At 46.2% G+C, this 16,782-nt stretch overlaps 1 protein-coding gene across 1 annotated transcript in view; it reads left to right on the top strand.

Moving 5' to 3' along the window:
* The first annotated feature begins 1,485 nt into the window (after positions 1-1,485).
* The window catches only part of LOC309363243 (uncharacterized protein), a 30,304-nt gene continuing 15,007 nt past the window's right edge, over positions 1,486-16,782 (top strand). Inside the window, exons 1-5 of the mRNA XM_081899347.1 lie at positions 1,486-1,561; positions 3,163-4,124; positions 4,340-4,474; positions 5,335-5,494; positions 6,742-7,333. Of these exons, the coding sequence (XP_081755473.1) occupies positions 3,369-4,124; positions 4,340-4,474; positions 5,335-5,494; positions 6,742-7,333 (1,643 nt within the window). The 5' untranslated portion in view covers positions 1,486-1,561; positions 3,163-3,368. The remainder of the gene's footprint in view (positions 1,562-3,162; positions 4,125-4,339; positions 4,475-5,334; positions 5,495-6,741; positions 7,334-16,782) is intronic.

Below are 16,782 nucleotides of genomic sequence, written 5' to 3'. Positions count from 1 at the left end.
CCCACCTTGGGCGAAATATTCCTACATTGCAAGGGTTGGAACAGATGACCCTCGGGTCCCTTCTGACTCTCCCATTCTATACTTCTTTGAGCCTCTGCTTAAAAACCTCTAATGAAGGAGAGTCCATCACCGAGGAAGTCTGTTCTAGCCCCTTGCATTGCAGGAATCCTTTGCCCAAACTGGGGCTCAAACCCACGGACCTGAGATTCTCTTGCCCTACTGACTGAGCTAACACCTGGCTGTCCCACCTGCAAGATGGCGCAGTGGGAGAGCACCTGCTTTGTATTGCAGAAGGTCCCAGTTCAATCCTAGAATTGCAGAGTTGGAAAAGGGTGCCCGGGGTCATCTAGTCCAACCTGCTGCAATAAAGGCATCTTTCGCCCAAGCTGGGGCTCGAACCCACAACCGCGCTCTACCAACTGAGCTATCCCAGCTCATTTGTCATGGATGCTTTAGTTGAGATTCCTGCATTGCAGGGGGTTGGTCTAATGGCCCTCGGGGGTTCCTTGGATGTGGGGTTCCTTCTTTGGGCTTTGCCCCATGTGGGGCTCACAACCCTGTGATGTAGGTGAGGCAGAGAGAGCTACAGCGGCTTTATTCCCCCCAAGGTCACCCAGGGAGCTTCATTGTGACTGAGTGGGGATTTGAACCCGGTTCCGTCAGGGCCTAAGTCCTGCACACTAACCACTGCACAACCCAAGGGTGCTCTGGGGGTGGGGATAGCCTGCTCGTCTTGCAGACCCTTCAAGTGTCCCTATTTTCCAGGGACAGTCCCAGAATTACAGAAGCCAGCCTGGTGCCTGATTTGATCTCTCTTCCTTAGGACATCCCTATTTTCATCGGCTTAAAAAGCAGAGACATCACCTTGCCAACAAAGGTCCGTATTGTTAAAGCCATGGTTTTCCCAGTAGTGATGTATGGAAGTGAGAGCTGGACCAACAAGAAGGCTGATTGCCGAAGAATTGATGCTTGTGAATTCTGGTGCTGGAGGAGACTCTTGAGAGTCCCATGGACTGCAAGAAGATCAAACCTCTCCATTCTTAAGGAAACGAGCCCTGAGTGCTCACTGGAAGGACAGATCCTGAAGCTGAGGCCCCAAGACTTTGGCCACCTCATGAGAAGAGAAGACTCCCTGGAAAAGACCCTGTTGGGAAAGATGGAGGGCACAAGGAGAAGGGGACAAGAGAGGACGAGATGGTTGGACAGTGTTCTCGAAGCTACCAGCATGAGTTTGACCAAACTGCGGGAGGCAGTGGGAGACAGGAGTGCCTGGCGTGCTCTGGTCCAGGGGGTCACAAAGAGTCGGACACGACTAAACGACTAAACAACAACATTTTCACTGGAGAAATGTTGGAGGGCATGGCATTGAACTGGGGGAAAGCGAGGAAAGAGCTACTCCTACCCCAGTTTGGCCCTTTAACGGTTAAAGCCACAGAGCATGAATTCCTAGAGAGAAAGGAGGAAGTGAGGGCCGCATGGGGGACATCCCTGGGCAGGGCACTTTCCTGTCCGTTCTCCTTTGTGTTCCCCAGTGGGGGGAAAGAATGGGAGACCCATCCCTGTGAGTTAGAAAGATGGGAGCTGGGGTGACAGGCATGGTCTTCCTTGGGAGGCCATGGCCAGGCCGAGCAGGAGGGTGGGGGAAGGCGGCTGGGAAGTGTAAAGGACCCAGTGCAAGAGGGAGAAGCAGCCAGACTTCTGCTGCAGGGAGCAATAAAACCTCAAAATACATTTGCAAAGCTAAGCAGGGTCCGCTGTGGTTTCACATTGGATGGGGAGCCTGCATGTTGAGATGGGGTGCGCAGGAGGGGAGAGGAGCCGCTGCCCATGAACCCCGCAAACCCCCTTCATTTTCTAGCATTGGTCTGATTCGGGGAGAGGCAGCTTCCTTGTCTCCAGTTTACAGGGCTATTCGTTCATGAGGACCGAGGTCTTTCTTTGAGGGTTCATAAATAACAACACCTTAGAGGTCCCGGGCCCTAAGTAAGTCAGATTAGCCTCAACCAGAGCCAGGGCCTTTTCAGCACTGGCTCCGGCCTGGTGGGACGCTCTGCCTCTGAGACCAGGGCCGTGCGGGATCTGATTTCTTTCCGCAGGGACTGTAAGACAGAGTTGTTCCGCCTGGCCTTTGGCTTAGAATCAATTTGACTCCCTCCCCCCCCCCCCACTTTCTTTCTTTTTTCCTTTCTCCTGTGATGAGGCTGCATTTTAATGTTTTAATGTTGTATTTTAATCTTGTTTTTAAGTTGTATTTCAATCAACTTGTTTTATTATTGGTTGTTAGCCGCCCTGAGCCCCGTCTTGGCTGGGGAGGGTGGGGTATAAATAAAATGTATTATTATTATTATTATTATTAGGTGAGGGATCACCACTCAGGGAAGGAGTGCATGTGGAACTTCTTGAGCTCAATCTTGGATATCTCCAGGTAAGGGCTGGGAGCGGGCCCTATATGAAATCCTGGAGAGCTACTTGCCTGTTGGTGTGACAGTCCCAAGCGCCCCCTTACCTGTGGGTACAGCAGCATTCTCATCCCCCCCCCCCCCCGGTAGCTCATATGCAAAATAAATCTTAATGGTTGATTAAGGGAAGGGATTTGACTTGGCGGCAGAGCAGCTGCTCTGCGTGGATCTCCAGGTCAGGCTGTAACTGTTCCCTGCCTGAAAGCTATGAAGAGCCAACGATCCCGCAGCAGAGAGACCAATTTGGGATAATGACGCTTCCTAATCATTTAAATAGCTCTTCACAGAACCATGAGGACGAGAATCTTACTTAATCTTTAAGGAAAGGGACTACAGAGCACCTGCATGCAGAATGTCACACTTCAATCCTTGGTTTGGGGGGAAACACCTTTACCTGGAACCTTGGAGAACCGATGTCAGTCAGTGCCTGGAATCTTCCTTCCCCCCTGCAGAACTCCCAGAGTTCCCTGGGATGAAGGATTGCTCCTTAAGCCACACTGGGAATTGTAGCTGTGTGAATAGGGGCTTCCTAGCAACACCCAGCACCCTTGACAAACTACAGCTCCCAGTATAATTTGGGGAAATGGTGTCTTTTTAAAGCGGTTTCACCCCACTTTAAATGTTTAGTGCAGATGGGGCCTCCAAAGCACCCTGTTCCGTCAGTTGCCTCACTTTTGTCTGTTTCGATTCCCATTTCTTTCAGTGTAGAGAAGCTTTTGCCAGAAGTGGGGGAAAGATTTCAGCTTCCATGTGACGCTTCTTTGGCCAGAGACTTGCCGCTGACTGAGAGGCAACACTCCGTCACACGTTCCCAGGAACCTCATTCTTGTGCTGACCCAGAAATTAACAGGGGAAACGTTTTGTCCCTTACACAGAAGACAACTGAGGGACGTCTCCCTGTGAGTGAAAATGGCTGCAGAGCAGAGAGCAGAAATTCCAGCGGCCTCTCTGGATCTGCAGGTCCAGTGGGCAGCAGAGGCCGGTGCGGAGACAGGAATTAAAATGGAGCAGGTGGAATTGGCAAGGCTGGCACCAGAGATGGCTCCGGAAGGGACTGTCTGTCTTGGGGGCATAGAGGGGCCTTGTCCGAGCCAGACGGACCCACAACATATCAAAGAGGAGTCGGAAGAGGAGCTGTCGTCCCGGCAATGGGAAGCCCAGTGGCAGGAATTCCTCCGGACTGTGCAGGCCCCACACTCTGGGGGAGAAGGAAGCCCACAGCTCCTAGGGGATGGGGCATGGGGCGAGGCAAAGCCTTCTGGGTCCTCCTTTGAGGGAGCAGCCATTCCCAGCCAGTGGGCTGGAGCAGGAGACAGCAAGATCAGCCAGGGAAACATCAGGCAAGAGAAGGAAATCAAGATGGAGGATGTCAGCAGCTCTGAGGCTCATCGCCAGCTCTTCCGGCAGCTCTGCTACCGGGACGCCCAGGGCCCTCGCGAGGTCTACGGGCTCCTGAGGGAGCTTTGCCATCAGTGGCTGAGGCCAGAGAAGCACACCAAGGAGCAGATCCTGGACCTGGTGATCCTGGAGCAGTTTCTGGCTGTGCTGCCCTCGGAAATGGGGAGCTGGGTGAAGGAGCGAGGCTCAGAAGGCTGCGTCCAGGCCGTGGCCCTGGCCGATGAGTTCCTCCTGAGGCACCAGGAGGCGGAGAAGGCGGGAGGGCAGGTGAGAGAAGCATTTGGGGGTCCAGAGTCGACAAAGGGGTTAAAGAAGTGGCCATTTTGCTTAAGAACATGACTCCCCGATCACCCAATGAATGGTTGTGGCTCCCCGGAGATTAATGCCAGGGATAATGCAAGTTATACATGTTGAGAACTGAATGTGCTCTCTCTTGCTCTGCTGGGGCTTAATAGGAAAAATGTTTTCTCCTCCTCTTTCAGGGACTGGGGACCATTGGAGAGGCGGCTGCTTGTGTCACCGAAGAAGAAAAGCAGGGAAGCTCAGAGGGCTGCGTCCTGGTCCTGGCAGAGGAATTCCTCCTGAGGCACCAGGAGGCGGAGAAAGTGGAAGGGCAGGTGAGAGAAGCACTTGGGGGTCCAGAGTCAACAAAGGGGTTAAAGAAGTGACCATTAGCTTGCAAACCAGTATTCAAATTTGTATCTTTATTTAACTTTTTAAGAAACTACCAGGAGTGATAAAATGGTCTGCAATACACGAGATAAAGTACAAACTGCCTATGAAAACAACTGATAATCCATAAAAATACTGGGCCGCATTTCACAAGCCTGGTCGCATTTGTTCATGCATTGGTATCCTTGAGGCTTGATTACTATACGATAATCTTTATTTTCATTGTCCCATACAGAGCAACGAAATTGAAGAAATCTACATCAGACATTCAAAAACCAACAAGCCTGCTATCCCAGCCTGGTTAACCCCCTAAAAACTTTGATGCCCCATAATTAAATACAGAGACTACCTCACACTGTGTTTAAAACCAAAATCGCATTTGGATAGAAACTGTTTCTCAGGCAGGTAGTCCTAGTCTTTATAACCCTGGACCTTCTTCCAGAAGGCAGAAGCTGAAAGAGATCATTTCCGGGGTGCGCACTGTCCTGCACTATCTCTGCAGCTTTCTTGTGGCACCTGGGAGCATAGATTTGATCCAAGGTGGGAAGAGTGCGCCCAATTATTCTCTCTGCAGTCTTTATAACCCTGGACAGCATTGTTTCTTCCCTGACCATGCAGCTCCCAAACCACACACACAGACCATAAGTTAATACACTCTCCACAGTACAATGGTAAAATGCCATCAACAGGTCCTTTGAGAGATTATTTTTCCGGAGGATGCTTTCTGTGTGGGGCTGCCCTTGGGACTTGGTGCAGAATGGAGGTGTCCCACCAAGGTTGAGTGGAAAGTTTTACTCTCTTTCAGGGACTGGGGGCCATTGAAGAGGGGGCAGTGTGCACTCCCAAAGGAGAACGTTCCTTGCTGGATCCAGGCCGAAGACTTGAGCCCAGGGAGGTCCTGCAGAATTATGAAAACAAGGCCCCTTTGGGTAAAAAGAAACTAATTCTCCCTATCCCAATTTGTTGTGAGTTTTTCCATGAAATTGTATTCTAGATTTGGCTCTTTAGCTCTGCTCTCTGTGCATCTGTCAGATTGATTTGTTGTGCTCCAAGGTGATTGAGGTTGGACACAAGAAAATGCTCCCCCCCCCCCGTACAAGGCAGGCCATTCCCGATTTGCACAGGGCTGGCATTCTGGGTCACTGTCTGCGATGGCGGAGTGTGCCTAAGCTCACTCTTCCCCATTATGCCCCTACCTCGCCTCTTTTCCCGACCATTTCTAGGTCACCACAATGTACGCATGCATAGTCGCGCATCAGTTAGACGCAAGTAAACCGGCTTTTGGATGTGCATAGCTAAAACTCTGGCATTTTCACAGGCAATATTTATTTATTTTATAAAACTTGTATAGCGCCCTTCCTCTGAAGATCAAAACACAAAATACATAATACAGTGGTACCTCGTGTTAAGTACTTAATTCATTCCGGAGGTCTGTTCTTAACCTGAAACTGTTCTTAACCTGAAGCACCACTTTAGCTAATGGGGCCTCCTGCTGCTGCCGCGCCGCCGGAGCATGATTTCTGTTCTCATCCTGAAGCAAAGTTCTTAACCTGAGGTACTATTTCTGGGCTAGTGGAGTCTGTAACCTGAAGCGTCTGTAACCAGAGTTACCACTGTAAAGACAAAAGCTAAGCTAAGCCAGACACTACGGAAAGGAATATGCAATGGTGGCCACAATTTTGGGGAGCAGGGAGAGTACCTGCAGGAAGTGGGTCGTAGCTCAGTGAGTGTCCCAACTCAAATTGAAACACTACAATAGAGGCTCTTAGGTGAGAGCAAAAAAGGAGCTTTCTTCGAAGCTTACAGCGGCCCAGGTACAGATCACCAAAGGTGCTGGCTGGAGAGTTCACAGACAGCATCAGGGGGTCCACTGCCAGGCGGTTTTTGCTACTTCCAAGTTCCCTTTTCAGCCCAGCACCCCCCTTCCATGGACCCCCAAATGTCATAGAGGGTTAGGGGACCTATGGACAATGTGGGAAATGGCATAGGGCAGAGGTTGGTAAGGATTACCTCTGCTTTAATTTGTTCTATCGCGTATTTTGATTATAGATGTTTATATTTTTAACATCTGTACTACTGGATTTTTCACTCGTTCGAAGCCTGGTTTGACATTACGGAGGCATTAAGCCTATTTTGACATCCATCATAATTTAAGGGTTTTGGCAACATGCTCATTCTATGGTTCCTCCCCCCCCCCCCCACTTCTTAACAGATTGCTGGCAGGTAGATGAACACCAAGAGGGAAACCCCCCACTCGAGAAAGCCATGGAAGTGGCGACTTTGCAGAGCTGCTTCCAAAGGAGAACAGCGGAGAATACGCCTTCCTGGGGCGAGGAGCGGGAAGAGACTTCCGAGCATAAGCCGAGACCAAGAAAGCAGCAGAAGATCCGCCCCAAGAACAGGCCGAGCAAGTCCATCTCTTGCGCCGTCCACCTTCTGCAGCACCCGTGGACCCAAGAGGCCACGAAACTGCACCAATGCTCTTACTGCGGGAAGAACTTTGACGGCCCGTCACACCTGATCATCCACGAGAGGAAGCACACCGGGGAGAAGCCCTATAGCTGCGCCACATGCGGGAAGAGCTTCAGCCGCAATTGGAGCCTGGTCATGCACGTGATGACCCACACAGGCGAGAAGCCCTACAAATGCTCAGCTTGCGGGAGAGGCTTCCGGCAGAAGTCCGCCCTCACCATCCACCAGAGAACCCACACGGGGGAGAAGCCCTACAAGTGTTCCGCCTGCGGGAAAAGCTACATGTGCAACTCGCGCCTCGTCGCGCACGGCAAGAAGCACTCCAAGGAGAAGCCCTAACAGTGTCCCTCACAGAATCATAGAGTTGGAAGAGACCACAAGGGCCATCGAGTCCAACCCCCTGCCAAGCAGGAAACACCATCAGAGCACTCCTGACATATGGTTTCAAGCCTCTGCTTAAAGACCTCCAAAGGAGACGACTCCACCACACTCCTTGGCAGCAAATTCCACTGTCGAACAGCTCTTACTGTCAGGAAGTTCTTCCTAATGTTTAGGTGGAATCTTCTTTCTTGTAGTTTGGATCCATTGCTCCGTGTCCGCTTCTCTGGAGCAGCAGAAAACAACCTTTCTCCCTCCTCTATGTGACATCCTTTTATATATTTGAACATGGCTATCATATCACCCCTTAACCTCCTCTTCTCCAGGCTAAACATGCCCAGCTCCCTTAGCCGTTCCTCATAAGGCATCGTTTCCAGGCCTTTGACCATTTTGGTTGTCCTCCTCTGGACACGTTCCAGTTTGTCAGTGTCCTTCTTGAACTGTGGTGCCCAGAACTGGACTTCCCTCCTACGGGAAGAGCTTCCGCTGCAACTTCCAGCTCGTCCAGCACCGGAGAGTCCACACGGAGGGGAAGCCATAAAAGCGCTCTGTCTGCGGGAAGAGCTCCAGCTACAAGTCAGACCTTCTCTGACATAAGAGAACCCACCGTTAGAGGGGGGGTTTCTTCTGGTGGCGGACAACAGAACCATGAGACCGGTGTAAAACACTCAAACAAAGGTTTTATTACAGCTATACAAAACAACAAACACAAATCATGTTGGTGTTATCTCTCTGCAGGTAAATTCAAACTGTAATTTATCCTCTTTTTATACTCATCACCAGCTATACCTAATCAGCCTAGAAAACCACTCACAGAAACAGTTCTTAAAGTTACAATCATTTTTTCTGTATGACTCCTAACACCCCCTCTCATTCAAACAGATACAGAAACAAAACAGTACTTTAAACATATACAAAACATATTTATACATCATGCACAACAATTCCTAATTTTGTCACTAGCTGTGCATGTTTCTCAAAAGTTAGTGCTTTCATAAATATATCAGCCACATTTTACATGCTCTCACAGTATTTCAGCATTATCAGGTTTTGTTTAACATTTTCACTTACATTCTGATCTTTAATCTCCAAATGTTTTGATTTACTTTTGAACTGCTCAGACCCAGACAAGGTTATTACAGCTTGATTATCTTTCCATATTTGAACTGGATAATCACATTGTATATTAAATAATTGAGGATTTGAACGTAATATTTTATTTCATTACACAACTCTGATAAAGCACAGTATTCAGCCTCTGTTGAAGATGTGGTCTCGATTCCTTGCTTTTTGGACCTCCAATCTATCAAGGAATCTCCAAATTGAAACACCATGCCAGAAATGGATTTTCTATCAGGCAGGTTGGCCCAATCGCTGTCAACGTAACACTGCAATTTTGTAGACACTGAAGATGGTAATCTTAAACAATAATCAAGTGTAAGTTTTAGATACCAGAAAATACGTTTTAAACCCTTCCAGGCATTTTCTGTGGGGTAGCTTACTAGTCTGCTCAGTATTCCAACTGCATAACTCAAATCTGGTCTGTTCCACAATGAAATGTATAATAAACGTCCAACTATTGAATGGTACATTTCAGGATTTACTGGTTCTGTGCATTCTCCTTCATTATTGAAAAAACCTAATTCCATTGGGGTTTTTGCTCCCTTGCTATTTTGCATATTGTTCTTTCTAGTAATTCCATTATTTTATCTTTTTGACTCAGCAAAAATCTTCCATCGTTTGTCCTTTGAATTTTTGGCCGAGATAATTTTTCACTGGTCCCAAATCTCTTACTTTAAATTCCTTTCTTAGTTGTTCTGCAAATTTGTCCATTTGCTTGTCATTTTTTGTAGAATAAAGCAAATCATCAACATAAGACAAACATAATTCTTGTTTATCACCCTTTCCTTTAGTGTACAAGCAATTATTAGCTAAGCTACTTTTAAAGCCAAGATTTTTTAAAGCATTATTGAGACACTTGTTCCAATTTCTAGCTGATTGTTTGAGCCCATAGATTGCTTTGTGTAACCTATATACAGAATTCTGTTCGCCTGCCTCAAAACCTGGTGCTTGATTCATAAAAATTTCTTTGTGCAGATTTGCATTAAGATAAGCTGTTTCAATATCAAAATGATTTACTTTAAACCCACGTTGTGCTGCAATAGCTAGCAATAAACGTATACTTTCGCTCCTTGCAGTAGGAGAAAAGGTTTCATCAAAACTTTCACCTTTTATTTGCGTAAAGCCTCATGCTACCAGCCTAGCTTTGTACTTAACGCTACCATCCGCCAAGTGTTTTATTTTATACACCCATCTACAGCCCACTGCCTTTTTTCCTTCTGGCAATGGCTCAATAGTAAACACATTATGTTCTGCCAAAGATTTCATTTCTGCTCTCATTGCATTTTCCCACATTACTATTTCCTGGTGTGGTAACTTTAAAACCTCCTCATAATCACAAGGTTCTTTCTTCACATCAACAGTTTTAACTTCTTGTATAATAAACCTTTCTGGAGGTACCCCCTTATTGCTTCTTTGTGATCTTCTAACTTGAGCACTCTCCCCCTCTGAACTATCTTCCCCTCTTGATTCATCTTGCTCAGGAGAAATTGGTTCAGCTTTAGGAGATTGTGTACTGGAACTCTCATCCCCTGATTCCTCATCACTATCACTTTCAGAACTTTATTTAATTTGTGGCTTTTCTTCCTCAGATTTCACAAATTTATCTGTATCATCTGAAGATAAAACTTCTGAATTTCCATGTAAATGAGCCCAACCATCTTGCTCACAAAACTCTGCATGTCTTGATATCACAACTCTGCCACGCCCTAGTGCAAAACGATACCCTTTTGACCAACTTTGATAACCAACAAATCTAAGTCTCTTTGCCTTGGGATCTCCTCTCCTTCTCTGTCCTTTTGGGATGTGAACCCAAGCCCAACAACCAAAAGTTTTAACATGGTCCAAAAAAGACTTTTTTCCATAAAGCAAAAAATGAGGGGTATTGTTTATGGTAGAATGAAACAATCTGTTCTGTATGTAATTAGCACAGATAATTGCTTCCCCTCAAAACTTCCTGGATAAGCCAGACTCACATAACATAGCATTGTTTGTAAAGATCTTATCTTGCGTTCTGCAATCAAATTTTCTTCAGGTGAAAAAGGACACGATTTATGGTGACTAATACCACGTTTTTTCAACTATATCTAAGGACAAAACAAAAAAAATTCCTTCCAGTTGCACCTTAAAGACCAACTAAGTTAGTTCTTGGTATGAGCTTTCGTGTGCATGCACACTTCTTCAGATACACTGAAACAGAAGTCATCAGACCCTTCTATCTGTAACTATATCTAAGGGGCTTCAGACATGAACTTGCCTCCACAGTCACTCTGCAATTGGGTAACTTTGTAGGGAAACTTCCTTTCTATATAGTTGACCCAATTTTTAATCAGTTGACCAGTTTCACTTTTGTGTTTTAACAAGTATACCCAAGTATACTGGCTATAATCATCCACAAGAACCAGAAAAAACTTTGCTCCTCCTTCAGATTCTGCAAGTGGCCCACAAAGATCTGAGTGTACTAAAGCAAATGGCTTCTTGCTAATTCTATTACTTTCAGGATAAGATCTCCGCTTACTTTTAGACTCCTTGCAGGTATTGCAGTCCAGAAAAACTGAACATTTTCCGGAGTTACGGTGAGGTGTTGTCGCCTTCCTCTCATGGCGGCTTTCCTCTGCATCAAGCAAACGCCCTGTTAAGAAATGCATCGTTAATTGGTTTTCTGGAATTGCCTCCAGCATCATCACTAAATTATCCCATGACTTGAGAGGTGAAGACAGCACAATATAAACTTTTCTCTGCTCAGAAAAATGTTCCCCAAGTTCATTTAACTGTGAAAATAAATCACGCATTCTTTGAAGGTGTTTTGAAACACCTTCACTCTCACTTAGTCTGGCTCGGTACAGAGCTCTCATTAGAGTAATTTTGCTGCCAGCAGTATCTCTTAACGTGTATTGCTCTCAGTGCTTTCCAAATCTCACTTGCTGCTTTAAGGTCTCACACATGAGATAATTGAGACTTCTCTAAACTCAAAATTAGATTGGCATATGCTTTGTCCTCCAGTCTTTGGTCTGCTTAATCTAACTCTTCATACTTATCTTTTACAGGAGCATTAACAATAACAGTCCAACATTGTTCTTTCTTTAAAAATGTCTGCATCTGTAAACTCCATGACATATAATTGGACTCTCCCAGTTTCTCTGCTGGAAAACATGAAGCTCTCCCTTGAGCTCCAGCTCTAAGTCCAGCCATGGCTCCACCCAGCTTTCAGCTTTCCACTCAGTCTTTACTCACACGTGGCTTGAAAAATTGTTTGGCTCCTGGTCTCAAACAGACACTCCCTGCCGACGCCTTCACACAGCCAGCTGCTTGAGAAATGCTGAGTCACTTCCAATCTCTGGGTTCTTTTCCACGCTCTGTCTCTGCCCACTCAGGACTGGCGCCCATAACCTGTTAGAAGGGGGGTTGTTCTGGTGGCAGACGACAGAACCATGAGACCAGTGTAAAACACTCAAACAAAGGTTTTATTACAGCTATACAAAACAACAAACGCAAAGCATGTGGGAATTTGCCTCTCTCTGCAGGCAAATTCAAACTGCAACTCCTCCTCCTTTTGTACTCATCAGCAGCTGTACCTAATCAGCCTAGAAAACCACTCACAGAAACAGTTCTTAAAGTTACAATCATCTTTTCTGTTTCTTTGCAGAATGGCTCCTAACACCCACATGTGGGAGAGACCTTACCAGTGCGACAACTGCTGGTGGGGTTTCGTTTGGAAATCGCGGCTCGTGAGCCACCAGTGGATGAACAGAGAAGAGAAGAAGAAGAAGAGGAGTTTGGATTTGATATCCCGCTTTATCACTACCTGAAGGAGTCTCAAAGTGGCTAACATTCTCCTTTCCCTTCCTCCCCCACAACAAACACTCTGTGAGGTGAGTGGGGCTGAGAGACTTCAGAGAAGTGTGACTGGCCCAAGGTCACCCAGCAGCTGCATGTGGAGGAGCGGAGACGCGAACCCGGTTCCCCAGATTACGAGACTGCCGCTCTTAACCACTACACCACACTGGCTCTCAGAAGCCTTGATGCAGGAACGCTCTCACTCTGGGGATAGCATTCGTCATCACTCACTTCATATGAGGAGGCAGAAGGAACAGAGGAAGCTGCCCGAACCAGGCCGTTGCGTCCATCCGGCATACAGTTGCCACACTGACTGGCCGTGGCTCTCCAGGATTCCAGGCAGGGTTCTCTCTGAGACCTACCCAGAGATGCCAGGGATTGAGCGTACGCAAAGCAGGTGCTCTGCAAATGAGCTATGACCATTCCCCATTTCTACCAAAATACCCGCCTTATTAAAATGCTCCATGCAGTAGGTTTGTGGCAGCCGTGGGGAGCCGTGAATCCACAGCTTTGGCTGACTTCAGAAGGTCTCTTTGTCCTGCCCTGATCACCAATTTTTTAATATCTTCAGTCTGGTTCCAGGGCAAGACTTCCAAACTGAGTTCACACCACAAAAACCCCAGTTCTACGATACTCACAGGTTCCCTGTTAATGCTGAGTTGACGCTCCCGAATTATTATTTTTCTCCATTATTCTTATTATTTTTCAGTTTTACATTTTAGAATATTAATTTAAACAACCTTAAAATATCAATGACTTCCCTTCTCTTTCCATGGTTCATTTTGCATAGCATAAATCCCTGTGTATTTAATATTAACTAAACCATTCAGTATTCCCTTATTGCATCCATCAAAGCTTATTTACACTGTTAAATTCATCTTAATGCAGCCCACGTTTTCAAAAATACACATCCCCCCATATATTCAATAAACATTTTCCAATCTACTTCAAATATACGTTCTTCTTGTTCTCTGATTCTGTATGTTAGGTCTGCAAGCTGCACATATTCCATCAGTTTAAGTTGCCATTCTTCTTTAGTTGGTACTTCAGTCGTTTTCCATTTTGGGGCTAACCAAACACGGGCTGCAGTAGTGGCACACATCAGTAACCTTTTTTGACACCTGGGAATTTCCATCTGAATTATCCCCAACAAAAAGGACTGGTTGTTTTGGGAAAGTACTTCTCAACATTTTTTTCAATCCCTTATTAATTATTTCCTAATACTCTTTTACAGGTCCACCACATATGATAGTCGCATTACATCTCCTGAAAATGACACTCCTGAAAAAATATCTTTTCCTTGTAGACTTTAGAAGGATAAATAAACTGAAGCCATTCCCCGCCTCTCGAAGCATTCTCTTTTAATGCTGCTAGCAGTTCTGAATGTGTTGTCTCTTGTTTGGCTCATCCCTGTTTTGCGTGACACCTTTTGGGAGTCTGTCAGTTGAGGCTGGCCAGCAGTCTCTCTGGTTAAGCCCAAGCAGCTGTGACATGTAGTTCCTCTTCTGCAAGCACCAGTGTATTTTGTCCTAGCCTTTAAATCTACAGATTAGTCATGGAAGTGCTCACTGGAAGGAGAGATCATGAAGCTGAGGCTCCAATGCTTTGGCCACCTCATGAGAAGACTCCCTGGAAAAGACCCTGATGTTGGGAAAGATGGAGGGCGCAAGGAGAAGGGGACGACAGAGGACGAGATGGTTGGACAGTGTTCTTGAAGCTACAAACATGAGTCTGACCAAAGTGCGGGAGGCAGTGGAAGACAGGAATGCCTGGCGTGCTCTGGTCCAGGGGGTCACGAAGAGTCGGACACGACTAAACAACAAGTCATGGAAATGGCTGGCACTTCTCTGATTTGGATGAACTCTCACTCAGTCAATTAAACTTTCTCTTGTTTAAGAATATTGTTGCCCTTGGCCTCGGGAATTAAGACACATTCAAGAGGATTTGGAAATCACTCCTGCAGGGACAGTGAGGATGGTGATGATTTATTTTTTGTACCCCACCTATCTGGCTCAGTTTCCCCAGCCACTCTGGGCGGCTCCCAACAGAACATTAAAAACATGATAAAACATCAAACATTAAAAACTTCCCTGAAGGGCTGCCTTCAGACGTTCTTTTCCTTGACATCTGGTGGGAGGAGGTTCCACAGGGATGGTGCCACCACCAAGAAGGCCCTCTACCTGGTTCCCCGTAACCTCACTTCTCGCAGGAAGAGAACTGCCAGAAGGCCCTCGGAGCTGGACATCAGTGTCCGGGCTGAACGATGGGGGTGGAGACGCTCCTTCATGTATACTGAGCTGAGGCTGTTTAGGGCTTTAAAGATCAGCACCAACACTTTGAATTGTGCTCAGAAATGTACCGGGAGCAAATATAGGTCTTTCAGGACAAGTGTTATATGGTCTCGGCAGCCACTCCCAGTCACCAGTCTAGCTGCCGCATTCTGGACTAGTTGTAGTTTCCTGGCCACCTTCAAAGCTGGCCCCACATAGAGCGCATTGCAGTAGTCCAAGTGGGAGATAACTAGAGCGTGCACCACTCTGGTGAGACAGTCTGCAGGAAACGAAAAACAACAAACATTTAAAACTTCCCTAAACAGGGCTGCCTTCAGATGTCTTCTAAAAGTCAGATAGTTGTTTATTTCCTTGACATCTGCTGGGAGGGCATTCTAGAGAGAGGGTGCCACCACCGAGAAGACCCTCTTCCTGGTTCCCTGTATCCTCACTATTCGCAGGGAGGGAACTGCCAGAAGCCCCTCAGAGCTGGACCTCAATGTTCAGGCTAAACGATGGGGGTGGAGACGCTCCTTCAGGTATACTGGGCTGAGGCCGTTTCAGGCTTTAAAGGTCAGCACCAACACTTTGAATTGTGCTCGGATACGTACTGGCTGTGCCTCCACGGTCAGGCCTCTTAATGCCACGCTGGGAATGGCAAGGGGCGCTAGAGTGTGGCTCTTGTGCTCAGCTCCTGCTTACGGGCTTCCCATGAGGTCCCCTTGTTGGCCTCTGTGAGAACAGGATGCTGGACCACTTGGCTGATTCAACAGCCAGGCTCTCCTTTTTTTTCTAAGTCACCAGACTCTCCACAAAGGTTTTTATGTTGCTTGGTCAAACTTGCACAGCATCTCTAACCTTGCACATGGTCCCACCACTTCCTTTTATTTTTTGGAAAAAAATCATTTACTTGGTTTTTCAAATTACAGTTTTACAATCACATATCCAACATACAACACAGAAACAGGATTCCAAAGAATCTCTTGGACTTTCTTCCTCCCCTATTGTTAATCCTTTCTTCCTGCATCTTTTATAATACAGTGGTACCTTTGGTTGCGAACGGGATCCGTTCCGGAGGCCCGTTCAAAACATGAAAAGAGCGCAACCTGGAGTGCCGTATCTACACAGATGCGCGGTGTGATTTGGTGCTTGTGCGCATGCGTGAAGTGCAATTTAGTGCTTATGCACATGCGCGAGCAGTGAAACCTGGAAGTAACACTTTCCGGTACTTCCAGGTCGCCGCGGGATGTAATCTGAAAGAATGTAACATGAAGCAAGGTATGAGGTATGACTGTAATCCAGATCTTTCACATCTCCATTATATCCAAAACCCACCATTAAACTACAAGTGTTATTCCAATCCTACTAACAATTTCAACTGTTTACAATGGTTTTTTAAGGTAAATTATAAATTTTCCCCATTCCTTATTAAAATTTTGGTCTTCCTTATTTCTGATTCTTCCGGTCTTTTTAGCCATTTCAGCCTAATCCATCAATTTAATCTGCCATTTTTCTCTGGTTGGGACTTTTATCTTCTTTCCATCTCTGGGCCAATATCATCTTCCATCACTTCCTTTTCAAAGTGGACAAGAGTGGGATCTCTGAAGAAGAGCCACGATTGGCAGCAGATCTTGTCCTTCTCCTGGGACAGCAGAACCAGAAGGATGTAAGCGAAGAAAACATCTATGCAAATGATGACGACGAGTCTTAATTTTCAGGGAACATACCCTTCCATATAATTTATTTCTGTGGGTGGGGTTGTGTGTGTTTGTGAGGGACAGAGCTATCGGCAAAGATAGCAAACACTGAGATTCTCTGTTCTACCCAATTGCAATTCCATGTATTCCTGTTGTGTTTTATTGTTTTCCTGATATTGTAAGTGAGCCGGAACTGATCTGTGGCCGTAATAATAAAATTCAATTCAATTCAACACTGAGATTCCTGCATTGGTGGGGGTTGGGCTAGATCAGGGTCCCAACACTACTATTCTATGATGAAAAGACACAAAATACATAACAAAAACAAGATCAAGGGCAAACCGATAATTCCAACAACACATTTAAACACTTTGCTCCTAAAGTTGAACACATTACATAATACAATATAAAAACCACAGATATGTAATAAAAACAAGAACAGAACAAAACTAGCAACCCCTCCCTTCCACAACACAACAC

The sequence above is a fragment of the Podarcis melisellensis genome (genome assembly GCF_964234715.1).
Source record: "Podarcis melisellensis genome assembly, chromosome: 2".
In the NCBI taxonomy this organism is placed as follows: Eukaryota; Metazoa; Chordata; class Lepidosauria; order Squamata; family Lacertidae; genus Podarcis; species Podarcis melisellensis.
This window is presented reverse-complemented; position numbering and strand designations above follow the sequence as displayed.